The 25,241-nt window shown below is 38.9% G+C and overlaps 1 protein-coding gene across 3 annotated transcripts in view; it reads left to right on the forward strand.

Moving 5' to 3' along the window:
* Positions 1 to 25,241, forward strand: part of ENOX1 (ecto-NOX disulfide-thiol exchanger 1) — a 354,413-nt gene that overhangs the window by 294,573 nt on the left and 34,599 nt on the right. For all 3 annotated transcript variants that reach the window (XM_041467082.1, XM_041467084.1, XM_041467083.1), the window contains one exon: positions 17,101 to 17,285. In XM_041467082.1, the coding sequence (XP_041323016.1) occupies positions 17,101 to 17,285 (185 nt within the window). The remainder of the gene's footprint in view (positions 1 to 17,100; positions 17,286 to 25,241) is intronic.

Below are 25,241 nucleotides of genomic sequence, written 5' to 3' on the forward strand. Positions count from 1 at the left end.
ATAATAGTAGTAGTAGTAGAAATGATGATGAACAGGAAAAAGAGGTGGAAATAAAATCCAACAGAAAGAAGTGATGCACAGTTGCTCACCACCCTCTGAGTGATGCCTACCTTGTCTCCAGCTGTAATTTACTCCTCCTGACCAACTCCCCCCAGTTTATTTACTGAGCATACTCGCGGCTCTGTGGTATGGAATAACCCTCTGGCTAATTTGGGTCACCTGTCCCAGCCATGCTCCCTCCAGGCTTCTTGTGCACTTCCTCACTAGCAGAGCATGGGGAGCTGACAAATCCTTGGTTTAGAGAAAGCACTATTTAGCAGCAACTAAAATATCAGTGTTTCAACAACAATCTTGTCATACTAAATCCAAAACACAGAACTGTGCCAGCTGCTAGGAAGAAAATTAACTCTATCACAGCTGCAAGCAGGACACAGAGGAATGTTACAGGTAGCTGACACCCTAGAGCACAATAACATCTGGGGATGAATAAGCTTTTACTAAGAATAATTTGCATTTTATTTCGAGGCATGCCACATATTAAGTCATGCAAATCATAGTGCATATTAGAAACTGACCTTTGTTTGGGAAAATTTGGTCTTGCAAGAATCGGAAGAGGTCCATGTGGACTTGTTGCAAACTGTGTCATTCCATTCTAGACTCAAATCCTTTTCTTTCCTCTGCAAATTATGCTTCTGCTAGCTATTCACGAACTTGATTTATTGATATCAGTGACTCAGTGGCAGAACTGGAATGAGAACTGGCATCTCCAATCTCCTAAACCTGTCTTCCACCCCCTCGTCAACATTGCAGGCCTGGGCCACTGCCCCCTGCACACAGACCTGCTGATCCAGGTGTTTTACAGGTCATTCTCCGCAGGCTTAGTCAGTACCCTACTCTATTCTGCAAGCTGAATCTTCAAGGAAAAGGAAAACTTCACTACTTGTTTGTTACGTTGGAGACCATCTCAAACTTCTGCAAGGATAGCCTGAAGAACCCCCTAGGGTATCCAGTAAGTTGATTCAACTGTCACAAGTGCCTAGTGTACAGGAAATCCTCACAGTTTCACAGACTAAAAGTCATTTGCATTCCAGGGGAAGCTGGAAAAAGGCTGACCTGAGACTGAGTGAATCTTCAGTCATGAGACTGGCTTTTTTTTTTTTTTTCTCCCCCACAAAATTCAGCCCTTAAACAGTGATTTTTCTGCAATGTGGATTTTGGAGTTTGAAAGAGACAAGAGGATTGCTAAAGTAAAGCTGGAAGATTGCTAAGAAAAAAATTTTAATGATGATTGGCAACTCAGTTAATATATTTGAAAGTCAGGACGCAGCTACTGGAGCATTAGCTCAAGGGAGAAAAAAGAGATTCAATGCTGGAGTCTAGAGGATATACAAAAATCTTCAGAATGATCAGGATTTATGGATGCTTCCTCTCCCACCTGCTGGCACAGGGAGTAAGGAACCACATGTAAAAGCCTCAAAAGCGATTTTAAGAATTGGTAAAGATGTGTTTTGTAAAGAAGAGCTGAAGTTTGGTTTATGCCTGCAAGGCACCTGTTATTTTACAGTAAGGGGAGGTGGGTTAATCTTTTGCTTTTGCAGTACACAAACATGCCATTAATTCTAGCAAATCCAGCTTCAACGAGAGAGTGGAGCTGGTGCTGCGGAACAGAATGAAATGCTTTGTGCTTGGAGAGGGGTGCAGGAAAGATAGTTATGTGATTGAAGTGTTTGACTGGGATCCCAGAGCTCTATGCCAAATCCCAGCTCTGCTACATATCCCCCGCCTGGACTAATCAATGAATTTGTATTATCTCAGTATCAAATTCTCTAATATCAAATGGAGACAATGGTTCTTCCTTTCATTCAGCCACTACCTGTTCTGTCCACATGGATAATAGTTTTCTTGGTATAAGCTTCCCTCCAGCTCAACAGAACTGCAATAGCCTACACACTGGAGCCCTGGGGCATTTCACCACCATTGTACTACCTCTGATGAAGTACATTAATAACATCTCAGAGGCTGTGTGCAAATAACAAATTGCAAGTTGCACAAGGCAAGACCAGTTTGAACACGTAAGATTGGTGCTGCTTTGCAAGTTGGGGACGACATCCTCCATGGCAGCATTTTCAAACATACCTAAAGCAGGTGTCAAACTTAAACACTGAAGTTGGATCTTTAATGCTGTCCTGAACTGATCTGTCCTGTTTGCAGCATCAGCTATGTCACTTACTGTAAGGCACAGGCTGAATAGTGGGCAGTCCATCTCACAGAAGAGGGTAAGTCCTTGTGAAACTCAGTATTTGAAAATCCCACACAGCATAAAACAGGCTTTGGGATATTGTTTACAAGTCTGTCTTGAAAGTTGCAAGCCTGGCAAATCTTCAAGGAAAGCCTGAAACAACACCAAAGTGATCTGTGTCATGCTTATTCATCTTTTCTCTGCAATTCAATCCTCTTTTTGCTTTCTCTAAGGCTTTTATGAATGGAGTAATACACATATGGAACAGGAACTGTGGTTTATAGGTGGATTAAACTGGTAGGAAAGCTTTATATTGTTAAAACTTTGAATAGAAATCACCAAGCCCCAGCGGTGTGGAGCTGAGCTTTGGTTTTCCTTTGTTTCCATCTGAACAAGTGTCACAGCAGATCTCATGTCAGGTCTTCTTCTTCCTCCTGATTTCAGAGATCGGATAATTCTCCCTTCCTTTCTTGTAAGACTAACCTTTCGGATTTAGGGGGGATTTTGTTTCAAACAAAAGTCTGATTTATTTTTCTGTCATTACTCTCCATCCCATAGCTTTTTGGCATCAGATTTTATTAGTATTTAACAAACCCAGTATTTGCCAATTGTCCTTTTAAACACTTATTGATAAACATAATGTAAAATAACAAAATGTATTTACCTTAGAAATTAATGGGATAGCATTGCTTTTTATTCCTTAAAAAAAGTGGTACCATTTCAAGGCCATAAACAGCTGGTATCGTAAGCAGCCCTGCAGTGATAAACAGACACCACCAACCTGGTTGTAGAAGCATTCTCAAAGAAAAGAACATATTTAAAATGTGGGGCTCTGAATTGTCACTATAGTGACACAGTCCCCTCTCTGGTCACAGAAGACAGCTGAACAACCCTTTTGAGCTCTGTGAGCAGAGTAACTTCCCTTCGAATGGAAATGCTCTGGGCACAGCAGACAATCAGCTTTGCTCCCTGGAACCATCAGGGGTGATCACTAGAAAGCATCACAAGATGATTACTTCCTCTGTGCTGGGAAAAGTCTGCTCTAGTGTCTTTCACAGCATGCCAGTTCAGAGCTGTTATCATCAGGCAGACTCCAATTTTGTGCCATAAAGTGCATTCCATTTTTCCCACAGCTTTTACAAAAACAGGCTGAAGTTCAGGATGCATGTAGGCAGGGGCCTAATATTATGCCCCTGGTTTTAAGTCCATTTGCCTCTAATAATGCTTCTTGTGCAGCTGAATTTAGCAGAAAAGTCTTGATGAATCATGGCTGAAGGTTGTTCCCTGGAGAATAAAGACAGCTTTGTCCTGGCCCAGGTACTGAGCCAGTTCCTCTAGGTCATGGACAACACAGAGGCTGCGGGATGGAGGTCTCTGCTGGTCCTGTGCATGCAGCAATGAAGGGGTTAATCTGACTTCCAAATTTTGGAGGAAACAGGCACTTCAAAGGCATTTTCCTAATATGAGGTGTAGGAGAATGTCCTGTTTACTACGACACAAGTCTGTTGTGCTTTGATGCTTTTCCACTGCCAGAAATACCATTATCTAGATTACAATTTATCAAGTTTTCTGGGTATTTCATACTGATAAGGTTTTATGCAGGATCATTACATATGAGAATAGATTTAATCCTGTTTTTAGTAAGCTTTAAGGACACTGAGGGATTATTTATGTAATAAGATGCAAAGTTGCTATGGAAAACGCTATAGCAACCTAACATCTTTACAAAACCAAGCAGCCACTTGTGACAGCAGTCTAAATTTACATTTATTTTACTGCTATTTTATTGACATTCTTAGTGTCTCCTTTTGACAGCATGTTAAAATATGTTTTGCATTCATGCTAGAACAAAATTAACAGCATGTTGTTGGAATGAAGATGATGCTTATAATTCTTGGAGATAATTTTAGCATATTTCATTTTGTGTAAATAGCATTAAAATAATAGCAAGAAGAAGCTCAGGTGCATCCCATCTATTTGTAATTGAGAAAACAATGTACATTGAAAGCAATATTTTACAAGTCAGTGAAAACTAAACTGCTTTTATTTGCTTCATATTGGAATGAAAATATTTTTAAGAAAAAAATGATTTTGTTATTAGAATTTATTTCAAATCCTATATCTTTTATTATAACTTTCCTGATTCAGGATACAGGCTATAATTTTTCATTAGGTTTCATAAAACAGGGCATCATTTCTAACATGTAAACTTACAGGTTGATAGGGGATTGCTCTATTTAAATGGGACTTTTCTAAAACATAGGATAAAAATACACATTGCCCCTTAGGAGGTTAAATAAAAAGGGAAAGAATAAACAAACACAAAGTGATGAAACAGTCTGAACTCTGTCCTCTGCTCATTGCAGTTAATAATGAAACTCACATTGAATTCAATGGGAGCAGAAGCAAGCTCTGTATATTGATTTTCTTCATCCCCCTCCATTAAGAGTCCTGAAGTGCGGCTGTAACATTGTTGAAGTGGGATGTTGGCAGCAAAATCAATAAAAGACAATATTAGAACATATGCTGTTTTCAGCTTCCTCACAATCTGATATAGCTTGTATTAGCATTCTTCTCCAAATTACATTTCATGCTTTCTATAAAGTGACCTTCCTTACAGTGCCCTCTCCAATATAAAACTTCTGTGCTTTTTCTTTCATATTTAGCCTTCAAGAGAATGAGCCCTATTTATAACAGTGAAGGTTGATTCTGAACAGAGCACAAAGAATAAATTCCTTCAAGAGTGGCTTTAGCTTAATGATATTTCTGACCTCCAATGAAAGATCATTTTTATTAGTGTTTAAACTGAGTTCTAGGGGTTACATTTTCTTAATCATTCTGCCCTTTATGCCCTCTTGTTTTTAGAAGCCCTTCTCACCCTGGCACATTAGAGAAACTAGAGATATTGCTTGAGGTGGAGATTTAGGTGCCTTCTTACCTGCCATTATTTCCAAGAATCATCAGCCATTGCCAGCATGTCAGAGGAGATAATGATCAGATAGCTGAGTCAGTTTTCTAATGTCAGTTTCTAAGCCCATAATTGCAGGTTTGGGGATTGTTCTTATGTCATGAGACATGCAAGGGTGGCTGAAGCTTCCAAAGCATTAAAAACCTCCTTTTTTCAAAGCATGAATCTTCTACTTTCTTACGTGTCCAGCTGACTGCCAGTCTGTGGTGTAGTTTCATGCCAGGAGATAAAAACACACGCAGCAGAGTTCCTGCTTGAAGCTTTGGGGCTACAAAAATCCCAAAAATACTTGTAGTTAGTGATGCTGTTTTACTTTGATGAATGAATCTTAGATGCAGAGGAGTTTCATGACGTCCTGCTCTTGTTTTGGATAAAGGCCATCTCAAGAAAATAAGCTTCTTACTAATGACAAATACCCATAGTATAGCATTTTCATGGCAAGTATATTGTGGGATTTGATTCATAAATTTGAAAGCCAACTGGATTCAAAGCTGCTTGGAGGTGAATGATCTTCTTTTAGTCTTATTTGGGTTTGGATTCATGGCAGAGAAGAGAAGAGAAGAGAAGAGAAGAGAAGAGAAGAGAAGAGAAGAGAAGAGAAGAGAAGAGAAGAGAAGAGAAGAGAAGAGAAGAGAAGGATGTAAAATGAAAGAGTGAAGAACTAGATACTGCACAATTTTATCCAGTTCTCTGGTGGTTCCAGTGTGTGACTCCTTGAACATCAGCATGCAGAAAGGTGGTTTGTTTTGTTGGTTATGGCTTTTGGTTTTGTTTTTAAATGAGGATTTTTTATTTTATTATTTATTTGTTGGTTTTTTGCCTTCCAGTGGGCAAAATAGTTTACAACATTTTGTTTTTTTATCCATCCCTCCAAATATTTGGTGCATTGCAAGTTTTATCAAGTTCAAGAACTGTGCAAGCATGTCTTTACAACACTTGGATCAAGTGATTGCTGGGCTGCTTCTGAAACAGCGAAGTGCCCCCACCACACAAGTCAACCAGGTACCTCTTTGGAGGTACTTGGGTGGTTGCCAGTTCCTAACACCACTTCCTTCATTGCTTCTTTGTCATGTGTCAGATACAGGCTATCTTCCTTCTTAAATTTGTCTGGAGAATAGTGAGCATTTTTAAGTCAAGGAAGAACATTATAAAAAGCAATAACTCTCCCTATGTTGTTCTGAGATAGTCATCTGTCTCATAATGTTTTGTTGAAAGATTTTGAGATGTCTGTGCTGTCAAACCTTGATCCTACAAACTACTCCCTGCTGGCTGGAGTGTTTGCACTCACGTTCTGGTCAACAACTGCAGATAAAATGTCCTAAGTCGTGGCTTACTCAGAAAATCTGGTACAAGGACCGTTTCACACTTATCTCTTCAAAGCTACACACTCTCTGTAAATTTCAATAAAATGTCTGTTTCTGAAAGGCCTGGAAGTACCTAACTAAGCTCTGTAGAACCCTGTTATCTGCAAGTTTGGAACACATTTTATTTTTCAGAAGCTGAGAAAATACCTGCTAAACATGTTAAACTGTGGAAACGCACAGAGGCGTTTATTTGCATATACTGAATATTCTGGAAGCAGAAGGAGGAGAGAAAAGGAGGTTTGGGCTTGCAGATACAGCTCTTCTGAACCCCCTTCCATTCACATAAGGAATAAATTACTCAAGAAATTGTGTCTGAATGTGAGGGCCAAAAATTACAAGCTTCTTGTCATCATTTGCTTATGCCTTCTAAGGCATAAAGGGGTAAAAATGTATTCCCATTTAAAATCCATTTTTATCTAAGGCAAAGGTAACTGAGCAAGTATTTCAGTATTATGCATGATTTTAAAAGAAAAATTAACTCAGCCCTCTAATCCACCACAAGGTTAGAGAGATAGCTGGATAAATGCTCTCCTGCAATTTAAGGTGCAATGGAATTTTGTTCAAAAATGGTTTATCCTCACATTTATAGAAAGCACTTTACATTTATGAACAAAATTTGGCTATTGTAAATCAGACCAATTGAAATCACCGTAGTCATTTAAACCACTCATATCAGCCCTTTCTTCACTAATGAATGTGACAAATTGAGGGATTCACATGCACACTGTCAAGTTTGTTTCAAAGTAGCAATGGCATTTTCTTCATAAATCCTACAGATTTTTTTTTCGAGTTCTCACAGTGGTGCTGAGCCTGAATGTAATTCCTCGTTCAAGTGCCAACAGCAGTGATGCAGCCATGTGTCTGTAAGTGCCAGTGCTGATTGTTTAAATCTGAGTGAAAATATAAAAGGCGCTTTGACTCCTAAGGAGCAACCATCAGTGACCCACCTACGTGGAGGTTTACCTGTATACAATAGTCCTTGAATATCCTAAGTGATTTATATATCACATGTCTGTGCATGCAGACAATACCTGTGTGCAACATATATAAGATTTAGTAAAATCATCATCTCTTCTGCTATGCAGAGTTCACGTCTGTACCCTCAGCTGCAAAACACCAGTAGTACAAGCAGTGTTTTCCATTACTAGTTGGGAGTCTGTCATCAATGCCAGTTGGTATCTCCCCAGTAACCAGCACTTTTCTTATTTCCTTCATTCCTTCACCCTCAAGATTAAAATTTCCTCTGCTCATTTTTAGTATTACATGAATACAGTCATTTTTAAAATATTGATTAGAGGAAAAAGCCACTTTTTTGCTGGCATCTTTAAAGAACAGTATCTGTAAGTCTTGCAACAGTCTTTTTTTTTCTCAATTAGGAAAAAAAGTAGAACCTCTAAAAGAGATTTATTATTTGCTTGATCATATTTAACTGAGGCAGCAGTTACTGGTAAACACAAAGTATCAGAAAAATTCACTTCATCACAAACAAAATACACAAGATGTTAAGTGGCATTTTATGAATTTTGAAAATGTCTGAGAATTGCTACTATTTTTGATCAAAGTTATACTACATTTTACTATGATGGCTTTCTTCCTAGTTAACTCAACTGAAGTCCATCCATCAGAGATGTCTGTGCAGAGCCACATCTTCTCTTTCCTGTCTCCCCCTATACACATGCCAAGTCAGCTGGTATCAGTGTTGTCATGGCTGGTGGTAGAAGAATGCAACCCAAAATGTAGAGGGAGAAAGGGCCCTTTGCTGTAAAGAGGTGACCTGCAGAAACAGGTCTCAATGGGCCAGATTAACTAGCAACTGTCAAAATATCATTTAGAAGCTGTGTAAGGTTCCTGTTCTCCAAAGAGATGCTGTCAAGTAAAATAAACCTAAAATGTGTCAGGCTTTGATATTATTGTAACTACGTGGCCTCTTCCAAATTCCAAATATTCATTTCAGTAATGTGATGTGACATCTTTGTAGAAAAAGTCCAAAATGCTTAATGCTGCAATTTACCTGGGACAGATCTAGGTAACAGGGGACTAGAGAATGTACTGCAAAGTAAGTATGAGTGAGGGAAGAGAGAAACATCTGGCCATGTCAGGCAAGTGGGAATTACAAATGAGCAAATAGATGGACTCATGCAATTAGAGATAGAGATGAACTGAACAGAACAAGTGCAAAGGTAAAAGAGAGGAGGGTAGAAAGAGAAGGGTAGGAAGATTGGCTAGAAGTGGGAAACTAGTCTTGGATCTTTGCAGCCCTTTGGAGAAAGTTGGATCACTGTTCAAGTGGGTTTTTTGCAGCCACGAGGTCCAGATCAGTTATCCCAAGCTGATCACTAGAGTCAATGATTACTGGTAAGACTGCAGCAAGTAATCTACATCTTTATTCCTTGAACTGGCTATAACAGCTAGATTAAGTAGTATTTTTAATGTTTTTAATTAAAACTCACTTTTTGAGAGCATGACTAAAAAGGAAGAGCCAATACTGATCCACAGTCTAGAAAGTTTGGAACTTCCAGAAGCTTAAACCAGAGGTTTTCAGGCCTCTCTAGGCCTTTAAATAAAATGTGAGATATCATGGAACTCATCATAACACCACAGAAGTTGGCAGCACTGCTCACTGGGGCATTCTTAGTCCTCTGTAGAGCCAGCATTTGCCTATGACTTTTTGTTACTAGTCCCTGCTGGACAATAATAGGTCCTCCCTTTGCCTGCACCTTCTGTGGTATTTGCAAAGAGATGTGCTTCATTACACAAGAAATAATAAGCCTTCATAAATTACTGGTGAGTCACAGGTATAGTAAACATAGAAAAGGGCATTGATATTGCTGATGTCTGCTAAGCAGGGAGAAATTTCGTAAACTGAGAAAAATCTCTTGTCAGAGAAACACTTTGGTTTTGCAAATGTATAGAGGTCTCTCCTGAATGGGATGAATAAAATTGCAATTAATAGGCTCATAGAATCATAGCATGGCTTGTATTGGAAGAGGCCTTAAATATCATCTAGTTCCAGCTTGGCCTTGAACACTGCCAGGGATGGGGCATCCACAGATTCTCTGGGCAGCCTGTGCCAGTGCCTCAATACTCTCGCAGTAAGGAATTTCTTACTAATATCTAATCTAGACCTGCTCTCAGTTTGAAGCTATTCTTCCTTGTCCCTTCACTGCATGCCCTTGTAAATAGTCATATTCCAGCTTTCTTGGAGGCTCCCTTTCTTTCTTTCTTTTCTTTCCTTTCTTTCCTTTCTTTCCATCCTTCCATTTACTAAGTGTTTGCCACCAAGTTTTATGTGAATAGGAAAATAATTCTCATGATTATTCAATTTGAACATCTGGTATCATCACGAATGTAACTGGTATAATGAGCTTCTCTGCATTGAACATAGGCTGCATGGTAGGGAAAGGACTTTGAAGCAACTGCACCTGAATTAAACAGGTTTTGCAAAAGAGTAAATCTCCCTCCCAGTGTGCAAGGCCTAACTCCCACTAACATTAATGACAATAAACCCTTCTCATATAGGATAATTAGTGCCCTCAGAGTTTAAATTTGCAGATACCAAGGCATTCAAATGAAGTGTGCTTAGCACTTGAAAATAATGTGGAAATTTCTTCATTGTTTGGTTGCATTATGTCTGAAGAGGGAAAAGAAAAAAAACTGTTCATAGCTAGGTTAGCTTGTAATTGCTCCAAATTATGTATTTTTATACCATGCAAATTTTGTTTTTAGAGTTTATTCATGATACTTAGCTAGCTATTTTCAAATTGTAAGCAAAACGTGGTTTTGTTTTTTTTTTTTAAAAAACTCAAGTGACATAGTGTATTTTTGCAGGAATGAGGGAGAACTATGGAACAGGTATTTTTTAAAGCATGCATTAGAGGAAGAAGGCTGCTTGTAACTGCTTATATCAGACATGTTTCTATGCTCTTGTCATTGATATTTGAGCACTATGATGCCTTGAAAGGCTACCTAGAAGAGAGGCTAGACAGTGTTAAAGGAATAAAGTAGGTGTTTATTAGAAGGCCTTCAAAGGATACACCTTGGGCAGTGCAAGAGCCCGGCTGTGCCTCTACCCAAGATGGACACAGGTCACGAGTTTTCACACTTTTATAAGTTTTGGTCCATTTACATATTGGGGTTAATTATCCAATTACAGCTTCAGGTTATGAAGTCCTATCCTCCCAGATTGCTGTCCTCACTTTGCTGTTGTTTACACTTCTTGGGCCTGAAGCTGCAATGGTGTCCTTGCTTCTCAGGCTGGAAAAAGATTGTTTGGTCTGACAAGACTGTGAAGAGAACTTGCTAACACTTTATATGAAGTTCAGAGTTATGTACTAATGCAGTACAGAACCTGAAAAATATCAAAGCTAAAACTTAAGGCATCACTACGCTGGTAATCAGGTATTTGGTAAGTGTCCATAAAGAAAAGCAAGTGTCCTCTGGGACTCAAGACTATGGACCAAAACTGCTTTAGACATTGGATGACTCAGGATCCTGATATTGTGACGTGGGTTCAAGAAGATGCCTCAAAGTGACCAAGGTGTACTTGTCAAATCTTCCTCTTTCAGAAAGCTTCTTCCAGAATACAGAGAGAAGGGTCAGCTTGGTGCTGGAAATGTTGGTTATCACCTGTCAAGCTGCTCCGTTGGTTATCACCTGTCAAGCTGTCCCTTCACCTCAGAGGTCGTGCTTGCCATCTGCAATGAGGGCTGTGCCTTCCTTCCCACCACCTCGCACAACTCCTCCAAACTCGACCTTCCCACGCATCCTAAAGTGTGGGGCTACTGACTGACACACACACCCTGCCACTGAGTGATCATAATGGGACTCTCAGACTCTAGCACAAAATTAAATTTTCAGTGGGCTGGAGCACTAAGCACAGCCTTAGAGGGTAAAAATGAATGAGGGTCCAGTGGACCTATCTAGTTATAATAGAATTACAGATTGGTTTAGACTTGAAAGGACCTTAATGATCCTGTAGTTACAATTTCCCTGCCATGAGCAGGGCTGCCACCCACTCTATCTCCTATGACCATCCAAACTGTACTTCTGCAAAGACTGTCTTCCTTACTAATGAAAAATGCCATTACTGTATAACTTACCCTGTTTTCAACAGCATCAAAACACAGTTCATGTCCTTCCAGATCCTCCAGAAACATTTTTCCTTGCTGATTTTCCCTTGCTTGTACTGCTTCACAGTTCACCTATTTGATAAACAAGCAGGCTAGCTAGAGGCCAGGGATGACTTCTATTGTTTGTATTTATAGTTGTGAACTTTGTGTCCTTTTTTCCCTCCAGTCACATTTGTTCAGTCCCTCAAGCTGAAAACTCTTTGAAGAAGTCACTGTGTCTTGCAAGATGGCTTTTTTGACATTGAAAATGATCTGCAACGGGAGTGATGAAACAAATTACCTTAATATCCATTATTTTGACATGTTTTGATGCTTCTCTTTTTGCTGTTATCAAGAGGAACATTATATCATTTAAACCTTCATTTTCAAGTCAGGAAATCAGGATAATGGCTTTAGTAGAATTCAGATGGCAGGAAGGCTTGGGAGTAGGCTCTTTCTCTGTTTTCATCTGCCTCACTATATCAGTACATCAGCTACAGCTCAAAAACCCTGAAAAGTTCTGCTGGTTAGACCAAAGTCTGGACAAACATCACAGAAGTTCTGAGTTTTATGATCTATTTCTGTACAAATATAGAATCTATTGGAAATATAAACTACAGAAGATCTGCTAGGAGGACATACAGAAGATCATTAAATTTACAGGCAGGTTTTCTGTTGTTGTTTTTAGTGTTTGTCATTTGTTTTTCAGATACTACTTTCAGATTTCTTCAGGCTCTTGAGATAACCTACTGCTTATGCTTTTCATCTCAGTGTGCCCTCAGTATGCAAATTAGTAGACTGTCATGAGCATTAACTGTAATGTTATTAGGGCACCATCTAATGAGAAATCCACAATGTAGGTGTGCACTAGTAGAAACGAGAGAAAATTTTGAATTCTCCCTAATGTCCTCAATAAAGAAATGCATTCAGAGATGTGGGGTGTTAGCTTTATTTCCTGGCCACTATGACATGATGTGGGTCACCATGACATGATGAAATACTACCATTACCCCTTATCACCTGTGAGGACTTACTCTGCTTTGGCTCCTGTGGGCGTTGATATGTATTAGGTTAAATGCAGTCACTGAGTACCTGCTGAAAGTGGAAAGTACAGATCAGTGCTAGTCAAAAAGAAGACACTCTCCTAACTATTCAAGGTAGACACCCTAGAAAAATAAAGTTAATTGCTTGCTTCTTTTAAGATGACCATCAATGAATATGTCCTTAGATTTCAGTGGATTTCTAACCAGCCAGTCATTTCCTGTATTAAAGAGGGTGTCTTTTTGATTTGGATCTGGTCTGGATCCACTAAATGGAGTCTATCTTGCCGCTGAGGCTGCTGCCAAATTGAATATAGCACTTCTGCCTCAGCACAAAGAAATCACACTAACCTCTTGAAGTCTTTGAAATATCAGTGCAAAGGTTTCCCCCACCTATAGATGTATAATCTTCCTTCAGCTGCTTCTCTGAGGCTGGCAGATATCATTTTGCATCCCTCAGTGAAAATGCTGTAAAGAGAATATTGAGCTGTTTTCCAGCTGTGTTTGTTTAGGTAGGAATATTTTCTTCTACTTGCTGCACAGGCAGCTATTTGGGATTGTTGTCAGTTTTCCTTTGATATAGATTTCTTGTATATAGTTCTTTTGTAACTGTTTTCAGCATTCACTGTCTTTTATCCAAAGATTTTTTTTAGTGTGCCTCAGAGAGGGATTTTGTAGATGAGTATCTGAACTACCAAATGTAAAATTGCTTGAGATGTGATGAACAAGTTTTTTTTTTCAACTAAAACTACATTCATCAGCTTTGTCAATGAACTGTTTAAAAAATGTATGAAAATTGTGAAAAAAAATTTTAATTTTTAAAATGCAGATTTTTTCCCCCAAAATTCTTCTCTATTTTAAATTTAATATTCAATCAAGTGCCTTTCTCTATATTCTATATAATAAATTGCATATCATTATATATAATGATTGTAAATGAAATGTAATTTAAAATAAATTATAGGATGTTTTTAGAATAGAATAGATGTTTTGCTTGGAATAAAAAGAGACATTGATATGAATTCAGAGTTATTTTAATCTTGGTGCACTAAAACATAAATATCTTAAAATTATAGTTATGTTAGGTCAACACAAAGAATGTGTCTGATTTTGTTTAAAGCAGTTACCCAATGTTGAATGAGCAAGACTCCCTGAGGTCTGTCAGATGTCTTCCTTTTGTCTTATTCTCCTTTTCTGTTAACCATTCTGTCCACACATGTTAGGAACCAACTATTTGCAGCTTTAAATTAAATAGCAAAGTATATAACATTTAGTTAATGTCATATCATTTATGGACTCTTACCTGTAATTAATTAATTTAAAAGCTTGTGGCCATTTAATAGTCTGTTACACTGCTACTATATGTGTTGCATCTTCCTTATTTAAGAACATATTTCTGCCTTGGACCCTGTTGCCATTTGCTCTGCTGTGAGTGGTTAGGGTGATCATCCAAGTGTATAATAATGTTGATAAGGGTCTGTACACCTGAGGGAATCCTGCCTATCAGAAATGTATCTCTCCTGTATTCATATTCTCTCATTTTAGGTGGTTTGGGATGTTTTCATTTTGTCTTAAAATAGATTGCAACATCTTCCAGGCACAGCCTTTGTCTTCTGGTGTACAGAAAAGAACAGGGCACCAACCTCAGATGGAACTTGTTGGTAGCACTGCAATGTAATTATTGTTATACAGGTTTTAATATTACATATTACATATTTTTTAATACAGCATTCAGAGGTGCATCTCTGTTTTTGAACAGTAAAAACCTGCATTGCATTCCTACAGAGTAAATGGACAGTTACCTTCATTGCTCCTGTGTTTTGTGACTTGTTTCATTGGGATTAGTTATTTTTTAAACTCTAATAGGTTCATCACATAAAGGTCACTTGCTTTTGTGAGATATTGTGGCTCTTTTCATTTCTCCTATTTTGCTGACCCTGTAGCAGACATCTCTTACTGTCTGTAGCCCCACTTAATAGCCTGAACTCACCTAGGAGTACAGAAAGGAGAAGAAGTTCTCCAATTAGGCTGTAGTGAGGCACAGAAAATAGTCAAGCAGTCTTTCCAGGTAAGGCAGTCTGAACCTCAGCTCAATCTGGGTCAGAACCCACATTTCAGTGGGGGAATACACAGGCCTCACACCCCCACTTGTACTGCAGCTCTCAGAAGTTTTTGGAGAGCTGGAATAGATGAAGAGCAGCAGGTGAACTACTGCTCTCGAGTTGCTGTGGAAACTTGAGTGCATCTCTGATGGTCTCTATTCCTGTTCTCAGGGAGCTGAAGGGTAGGCAGTTTCTTGCTAGAATTTGGTGTTATATTAAATGAGAGTCTAATTGGTAGAAGTAAGAGAGTACAGATGACAGAGAGACTTTCCACCAGGGGCTGTAGTGACACGACAAGGGGAAACAGTTATAAACTGAAAGAGGGTAGGTTTAGATTGGATGTAAGGAAGAATATTTTAGGATGAGGATGGTGAGACAATTGCACAAGTTGTGCTAAATAATATTTAGAGGTCCATTCCAACACAAACTATTTAATTTTGACTTGAGATTTTTTTTCTTGGACAGATGTTTCTGTTTGCTGGGCCTCTTTTTGGGTTTTTTGGGTTTTTTTTGTTTTGTTTTGTTTGTTTGTTTGTTTTTTGTTTTTTGTTTTTTAATCCTTTCTTTTATTTTAGCTTGTTGGCTCTTACAAAAAATAAAAACTAAAAAAAGTACTTCATCCTCCTATTTGCCCATTGGACTCATCAGTGCAATTTCTTGAGGGTAAATTTTGTCATGGAAGGATGATTACATGCTTTTCAGAACAATTTAATTTGATATAACAATACTGTAACTCTTGCTAAATCTTGCAGAGATTCTGCAAAATATCCAAATTGAGCAGAGTAGCCAGTCCTTGTCTGTATTTGAATAGTAGCTGACTGTACTTTATTTTGAATAATGCATTTGCACTACTTTAAAATTAGCAAAAATTATCTGAAATGAAGGTAGATTTGTCCTACCAAAGATAAAACATTTTTATTGCTAATGAAATATTGTGACATTCTACCTAATTGCTGGTATAATTTCACAAATGTGCTGAATCATGTTATCATGGGGAACAGGGGACTCTTTATCTGCAGAAGGTCTAGTCAAGAGGTGCCTAGTATTAAATGGAGTTAATATGCAATTTCTTATAATTTGGAGTTTAACCATACTGCTGTTGTAGGTGGGCAAAAAAGAGTTCTGTGATACCAAGCCTGAAATCATTTAATCAGGAATGTAAATCAGTTATGTGGTTCAGTTACCAAATGTTGACAGAACAGGCCATAGTAGATTGTTGTTTTTTAATTACAGCTGCTCTGTAATGTTGTTGTGTCACCAGGTTCCAAGAAAGAAAATAGCATGGTATGGCAGTTTGCTATGCCAAATGGCCACTGCTCCTGCCAAATATAAATACTACCAGGAGTGTGTTCTTCTATAGGATGATAGCCACATCCCTAATTAATGAATGCCACCTTTCCCTATATGTATTTATGTTCGGATAATTTATTTAAATAATGTTCCTACTACATGCTTTATAGCCTTCTGCCTTTTGCTACACAAATTTTAGCTTATATTGCAAACTGTGCAAGTCATTTGGCAAATGTAATTTTCATCCCTGCATACTAATCGATTTCTTCACAAACACCTGCTATCAGTTATGATAATAAAAATGCCATTCTAAATTGAAAAGGGGCCAAATGGCGCTTCCTAAGGAAATGACTTAAGTGTCTTTCAATGCCTTTAATGTAGTAATGTTCTTGTAGTGCCAACACTTTTTTTCAGCATTTGTATTTTATATATTTTTTTTCTATTACACCATTTTTATGTCTAAATGGTTCCTCACAACTGTTGGTGTGAAGTAGTTCATAGCAAGACTGGAGAGAAATGTCTATGTTTCCTCTCTCATGGGACTAAATCCAGCAACTTCGCATTGGGAAAATTCCTTAGCACAGACCGGATTGGAACATCTGGCCACTGTGCAAGTATAAATACTAAATGGCTGTATCAGTTCCTATAACATCAACAGGAAAATGTTGTAAAGTTGGTGAGTGGCTTGCCCTTGGACTGCATGCCAGCTTCTTCCTAAAATATAAGCCTAAATTTAGCAGCCAGATTGCAAGTAGCATTTGAATTATCCAGGGTCACTTTATGGCTTCTTCCATCCCAGGAAATAACCTCCCAGCAACAATCCTTGCCAGAACCTAATCATTTTCAGCTCTGCTGGGTCTTGTCTCAGCTCTGAAATGTCTCACTGGCGTTCAGCTGTATTGTCATCTCTCCAGACAATGCCCCCTGTATTATTTGAAAAGAAACAATCCATTTCACTGATTTTTTTTCACATTTTCATTTTCTCCTAGCTCTAGCCGCCCAAGCATATGCGCTGAAGGAAGAGAACGATAGTCTCCGATGGCAGCTGGATGCTTACAGGAATGAAGTGGAGCTCCTGAAGCAGGAGAAAGGACAGCTCTTTCGAACAGAAGAGAGCCTTACAAAGGACCAGCAGCTGCAGTTCCTACAGCAGACAATGCAAGGCATGCAGCAGGTATTGCTAAGGAGGAAAAGAACAGGTCTTCTATTTTAGGAAAGTGGTACCATGGGGCTCTGCTGTACTCAAGATTATTCATTAAGGTCCTGATTTCTTTTCAGAAAATCACAGGGACTTAGATGGGGGGAAAGGGAGGAGAGTTTGGGGATATATTTAGGCATAGTCCTTTTAGGAATTCATAAAATGCATTGATCATCCAAAGAAAACTCTTTATGCGTTTGCTAGTTATGAGCAAATTGCTCTGTTCCTCTTCTCACTTAATCCAACTGGCTCTGGTATTGCACAACAATTTTTTAAAATTGTCTAATGTATCATAATCAATGCTCTGTGGTGTTTTCGTTTGCATTCATCTGCATCTTTTTTTTCTGCTATTGTTTGAGAATGACTGAGACATCAGCGTGTCCAGACTACGGTCCTTAACTTGCAAATTGTTAGCAACATTAGTGCTATTTCCTGAGCTATTATCACTTATGCTGACCCATGGATGTAACCTTTTCATTCAGACAGTTTTTAAGTGGTTTAGTGCATCAAAACAGCTTTTTTCTCTGACACCAGTCAACGAGAAACTGCATTGTGTCCTGCAGGAGCAAGGGGTGTCAGTTTATCATAATTATTATCCCTTATTTGTTGGTGTGCTCCTGACACTGTGTTGGGTGAGTCTTGGCAAGCACATCCAGCCTGCTCCCACTGCGTTGTCTGACATGTCCAGTGACACACGAGCAGCCCTCACCCAGCGTGCATGTGGGCAGCATCTTCCCTGCCCAGGCACTTGTGTTCAGCTGGTATGTGGCAGAACACAAGGGCAGTGGCTCAGCACTGCACTGGGCCGTGCTCCCAGCTGCAGTGGAGCTTCTCAGCCTGGCACTGCGGAGGTTAAGTTTGCTTCCTTCATCTGTAGCATCGCACACACTCCTCTGTCACCCCCGGTTATTAGATTCCAGAAGGGGACAAGTTGTTCCCACTTCCAGACTGTACTAAGCTGCTTTTGTATGGCAAAACCCAGGAGATACTCATTTACATTTGAGCTGCCTAGTTGGGTTAGGAATTGCACGGCTGTCCTGGTGCCCATCGAATCCAGCAAGTCTGCAAATCCAGCTAATGCACAAGGCAACCCTGCACACATATTGATATCAACACAAGCCCCTTTAAGCCTGCAATTTTTAACAAAATCAGGGTGATTATTGTATGGTGGAATAATTCTGACCAAAATACTTTAAAAGTTGAAAATAAGTAATTGATAATTCAGGAATGAAATCTTTCCCAGACTTCAGAATTAAGTCATTACTCAGAAACACTTAAGGTTTCTGTATACTTTAGATAAGCTTGAGGTCTGTTCATGATCTTATCCTTATATAAATGGATACTTAAATATCACTGGTTTTAATAAATTTAACACCATATGTAAAAATTGTGCTGTATTTAATCCTGGTGCTAATTCTCCATTAAAATTAGTGAAAAGGAGGCAGAAAAATTCTGGAGCCCTAGCACCCATTTGGCATTATTATAATTTTCTGTCTGGGGTCTGGATGAAGTATAATCAAGTCTGTAGAATATAAATAGATTTGTATTGAACTTCAAGCAAATGTTAATAATGCAAATCAATAACACAGAGTTACTGACTTATCTCTCTGTTCAGCTGGCCATGGACACTGCAGTCCCTACTCCTCTGAGAGTTTCTGTGTTCGTGACAGTTTTGCTGTGAGGTTCTCAATTTTTCTAGTTTGCCGTCTCAGGGTCAGACCCATTTGCTCCCAATGGGATATAATTAGAGATGGCCCAAGGAGCTGGAGAAGACACTGCAGATAATCCAGTCTGACAATGTGCTGAGGAGAGCAGCAACACAGAAGCACAGGACGTGAAGTTCAGAACATTTGGTGGGAAATTATCAGTCAGTTAAGCAGCTGGATGATGGTTTTGGATTTCAGTAATTAGCCACAGTCATGACATCCCATAACCTTTGTGATTTTCATGCAATTAATGCATGAATATGTAGAAATAAACCTTTGATTTAGGTAGACTCAGTTTTATCTCAGCTTGGTCTTGTAAATGTTGAGAGATGACAATCTTAGCTGAAATCCATCAGTGTAGCAGGTGCTCAGCATCTATGGAAATCAGTCTCACTATGAAATATTAAATATATATCCAGGACTTGAGTATAAATAATTTAACAAGAAGACCTGTATTCCCTTTTATCCTTTTGTATATATTAAAATTAATTTCAGACAAGGTAAACTGAATGCCACTGAATTCCTGAACCCTTCATATATGTCAGCATTGAAAAACATATTTCTCCTTCTTCTTTTCTCCTCATTCTCCCCTACTCTTTCATGCACTTCTTCTAACTCTGAAAACCAGAGAACAAGTGATTTGAGCTGCAGCCTGAAAAGCAGATTTATCTGAGAAAAATTGGATGCATTCTCAGAATCAAGACATTTTCTGTAAACACATTTGATGCCAAACAATAGCAAATAACACACCACCGATGTATTTTTAATATACTTCTACCATCTGGATGTTTTTCAGAATTCTTCCCTGTGTTTGCAGGACTGATGAAATGAATGTTTATTTTCTCTTCCATCACTCCCACTGATCTAAAGTAGCATCAGGAAAATCACACAGATGTTTGCTTATGAAGTGTACCTTATGGGCAGTAGTAGCAACCTCCTTATTTGCTGTGTCTAAAAAAAGAAAATCCTTTGGACTAATGACATTGAACTTATGGGGTTTTAGTCAACTTCCTCCATAAAACTGTGTCACAGCTTAATTTCATACCCACTGTGAGATCTCAAACAAATGGAAATAATGTCTTGTATCCATGGTAACAAATGAGATACACTTTACCTGATTTTGAGATGGAAATTGAATTAACTTGTCACTGCTGCATAGGTGGTATTGCCTTCAATTTATTTCTATATGAGAACACATATACCAAGACGATCACTTTTTGAATGGCTCTTTTTCCAGCAGTGTTTGGCATGCTCTAAAAAAATCTGTGATCACAAGAAAGGATGTTTTAGTTGTAACTATTTTTGCAACACTTCACAGCACAGCTGTAAGAATTTTTTTAATCTTGCCTCTCTGTCTGAAATGTTTCATCTGATACATGACTATAGGTAATGCAGAAAATATCACCTAGAAGTGTTGCTTAATGGTTGAAATTATAAGCCTCAATTTTCAGTGGGTATATAATTTTTCCAAATTTTAACCATTTAGTTTTAGCATATTACATGTGGAATAGCAAGCAGAATTCTTTTGAAAAAAATCCTCAGCATAATCTTTCAGCCATTCCAAGAACAAAGCCTGAAAAATATACTTTTATTGTATATTGTCCATCAAATATAATTCTTGAAGAAATGCACTTGCCACCTTTATTTACCACCTTGCTTTGAAACCAAGGCTCAGAATTTGACAGTCTCTATTGAATTAATGATGTGGTTCCCAGATCCTTTATACAATCTGTTTGAAACTGATAGTGTTAGCAAGCCTTTGAAAAAAATGTCAGTTTTCCACAAAGGAGATGACACTCATTAGCATGTGTTCAAGTAAATTTTAGATTTTTACTGGTCATCAAGGATTGTTCATGAACCACTTCCACATCAGTGCAATGTTTTAAGCCTCAGGTTAATCCTGATTCTATAGAGCACGTCCTTTACCATGACTCTAATTTAACAAGTTAGCTCTACCTTTTTTGTCAGGCTTAACTGGCCAAGATGTGGGGCCATGCTTGTACAGCCGTGCTGATTCCTGAACTGATACATTTGCCAGTGGGCTGGTAATTTTGCATGGTGCTTCACTGCATCATGTAAATGTAGGATAATGTTCTTTCATAACTCCCTGAGCATGATGGGCTGAATTTAGCTCCTGCAGGCAAGGGTGTCATTCACAAATCCCCATTTAAATTGTGCTTCCATCTATGTTATGTCCTGGAAAGGTATACTAGTGCCTACAGTTCTGCTATTGCACATGCTGGGGTGTGTCAGAGACAAATATTTAAGAGGCACCTCATTGCCCCCATCCCCTGAGGGGCCTGAATCACTGGCTGGGCTTGGGTTCGTACTCCTAACACGCAGTGACAGCACAGGCTCCCCTTTGCTGGCAGGGGTGCATTAAAGCCCAGCCACGGGGTTATTGCAGCAGCAGGGGATGCGCTGCCATGCCTCTCTTAAAATTAGTGCTCAGGCTGGAAAGCCAGAACAAAGGGAACAGTCATGTGTGGTGGGTGCAGGGCTGACATAAAGGCTGACACACTGCTGTGAGTGCCACCAGCTCAGCTCAGCATGTCTCAGCAGGAGACTGAACACATTCTGGCCCTGCTGATGACCCACATGGGTGTCACTCTGATGCAGTGTGATAAGAGTCCACTTTTCTCTTCTCTTCTTTTTCTCCCTGGACATGGCCAATTTAATGTGAATTGCAATGCAGATTGTGAACCTGAACACTCAGAAGTGAGGAGCTGCCAGAACCACTGCCTGTGCATTTTGCTTTGTATACCTGAGAGACCCTTCCCCATTTGGTGCCCCAGGCAGAGAGTACACAGTCAATCATCACCTGTTCAATACTTTCCCATCCTTGCTGTTCAATATGCAGCTCAAGGTCTTTCTGCAAAGGCCACATTGCTCCTGACATTTCCTACCTACTGAGGACTTTCTTTTGTAATTCACTAATCATTTCACATGTAAAATAAATAGCACATGCATCTGAGACTTATACACCTCTTTAAAGAGCTGTGATAAATGCCAGATGACTAACAATCATAAAATCACAGAATCATTTAGGTGATAAAGGACCTTTAAGATCATCAAATCCAACAATTAACCCAGTATTGCCCAGTCCACCACTAAGCCATGTCCCTAAGAACAGCATGTACATATCTTTTAAATACCTCCAGGGATGGTGACTCCACCAATTCCCTGGACAGCCTGTTCCAAAGCTTGACAAACCTTTTTGTGCAGAAATTTTTCCTAATATCCAGCCCTACACCTCATTTCAGGCTTTCAGTGTTCATGCAGGGTAGTACTGTTTTGTCTGTGATATTCTTCACTTTTGTGGTTGGGAGGGTAGGAACTGCTGTTGGAGAGCTCCCTCTTTACACCCGTTGCTCCCTCAAAGAAGGGTGGTCAGGGTACATCTTTGGTTGTGCAGACTGTGGGGAGCACACATTTTGCATTGCAGCTCCCTCTTTACACCCGTTGCTTACACCTCAAAGAAGGATGGTCAGGGTACATCTTTGGTTGTGCAGACTGTGGGGAGCACACATTTTCCACACTACCATCACTGGGAGACAGATTACAACCCTTTTATCTAATTGAGGTGTCACAAGAGGCATCTGTCAGCTTTTTCAGCAAGACCGTGTACCTGTAAAATATAGTAACTCTTCCGAGTAGAAAATCCAAAGGCAACTATTGTTGGCCTCACTATGCTGCCTTTGAAATTAATTGGATTTCTACCATTCCCAGCCATTAGAGTAGAGCCAATCCATTTTCAGATGGAGCTAGCAGTTTTTTCTACAAGCAAAGATGGCACTTCTCAGGTCTTTCCTTCCCTTTTTTTTCATAGCTTTTTCTCATACAAGCAGTAGAACTAAATAGTCCCATGGTCCACAGTGGGAGCAGGGACAAAAAGAACATTTCTGTGCAGGAGGCTGTAACAGACAGTAGGGCAGGGCATCATGAGGCTTTTTTTCCTCATCAGTCTTTTAACCAATCTACCACCTATTAAGTTCCAATAAGCCTCAGCTGGCATTGAGGTCTGCAGGTCTCAGATCCTTCACACGTGTTGTTAACTGTCACAGCCATTCCTTTCTGTCACATACAAATGTTCTGAAATGTCAGAAGCCACAGACACAGATGCTGGTGCCTGAAAATTGCTGAATCTGGTGCTGTGTAAGTGCCATGGCCATTATAACAATGATATACCTTTAAATGTACAGGTTCTAGTAGCACTTTAGTGCTGAAATTAAGATCATTGTTGAATAGGTGAAGCATGATATGGCTATATTTATTAATATAGCCTAAATGCAGAGGGGATTTCTAGCCTTTTTTTATTCCATCTGCCTCTTGCTCACCAAACATGTATTCAGCATACAACCCAACCAATGTACTTGTGCACAGCTATAAACTGATTCTTCTCCAAAGCAGCATTAAATAAGAATAAATATAAGAGATAAAAAATATCCCTTTTATTTGCACTTTACCTGGTAAATAAACAGACCTGAATAATTATGTTGGAAATGTTTTTAATTGCAGTATGAATTCCAGTTAGATATTTTTTCTTTTTTTTTTTTTTCCTGTGAAAGTGGCACTGGAGTAGTAATGGCAGTACTGATGACCTTAAAGGGAATGGATACAAGTTGAGTGGGAGGGACTGGACCCAACATCCAGATGTTCATGTCCATGCCTGTTCCTTCCCTCACCCAGTGGCTGATATTTGAAAACCGGTTAAGAAATATATGCTCTCCCAGGAGAGAGAGGAATGTTCCCATAAATGTTGTCTTAGTTCACTTGTGCTTTTCAGGGCTCTGTACAGTCCAATCCATGTTTAAACTTCCAGAAAACACTTACTCTTTTGATTATATTAAAAAAAAAAAAAAAAAAAAAAAAGGAGCAGCTGGCAATTAAGTGCTATTTATTTACCTGATCTCAGACAAGCCAAATGGCTTCTCTTCACTGTTTAACAACATTTCTTTATTGAAAGTAGTGTTTGATTTCCCACTTCTGCAACCACCACTTCAATAATATTAGGGGAGTGTAAATAAGGGCCCACAGATACTTTAGGCACCATATTCCCAACAGCTGTTATAGTTCTAAGATGGAGGAGAGTGGCATCTTTTTTCCTGCTAGTGCTGGTAAAGCTAGATTGAGATTGGCAGCAAGAATAAACCCTTCATAGAGAAATAATTGGGTGCACACATTTTATTTACAATATGAAATAAATCAACTAATATGTTCATTAACATGGTTGCGTAGTCTAGTGGTGGTAAAGGACAAATCTTTTAAGTTTTACAGTCCAGTGATCTTACATGAATTTTTTAAAAGATCCTAAATACTAGCATTGGCTTGCTGATTAGAATTTCCAATTGTGTTTGATGCTATCAGTGCTAAGAACTCTGTTTCCATTACTAGGAATTGTGTTTCAGTGGAAATTACACTGGGTAAATTGATTCTCTTCCATAATATTGTTCTTCTAATTAAATTTTTATTCCACATCAAAATAAATAAAATATTTTTTCATGAATAGGAAATCAAAATTTAAAAGATCTGTTTTGTTTTGTTGAGAAAAGGCATGCTGTATCATGCTCATTTTCAGTCCCATGGAAGGAGAGATGGGATCACACTGCTCAAGTGCCATTAACTGGTGAGGAGTTAACTCACAGTTGATAGTACAGGTGAAAGACTGGAGAAGATGATGTTGTTATGACTAGATATTCATGTCTTTCTTTGACTGTGCATCATGCAAGGTGCCAACCTGTGGCCTTGTAGGACAGATACGAGGGCAGGGGGAACATGATGCTCATTTGGGATCAGTCCTCTTTCTTTGATCAGGATCAGGATCTACTCACCTGCTGTCAGTAAAGTCAAGGGCTATGTGATATCCCAATCACCTCATTTAGCAAAAAAAGGAGGGAGTTTTATTGATGAGGTATAGTGGCCTTTTGTCAGGCTTCTCCCCTTCACAGGTAACCACCAAAATAAAAGACCTTATGTAAAACCTTGTGTAAAAAGACCTTTGCTGTGAAACCCAGATTCCAGAGAAGGATCCCTGATGCTATAGAGCTAAGTGTCTTATTAGTATATTTAAATTATGAGATGAAGGATTCATTCTGTAAGGTTCCTAAGGATTTGGTCTTTTCTTCATTTGTTGCAAAAGTCCATAGCTGACTGAAGACAACTTGTCTGTCTTGATGAGTAAGAGGTATACTTGAAAATTACTTGGCAGAGGAAAGCTGTAGACTGT

Source organism: Pyrgilauda ruficollis, unplaced genomic scaffold (genome assembly GCF_017590135.1).
Source record: "Pyrgilauda ruficollis isolate IOZ18807 unplaced genomic scaffold, ASM1759013v1 scaffold20, whole genome shotgun sequence".
In the NCBI taxonomy this organism is placed as follows: domain Eukaryota; kingdom Metazoa; phylum Chordata; class Aves; order Passeriformes; family Passeridae; genus Pyrgilauda; species Pyrgilauda ruficollis.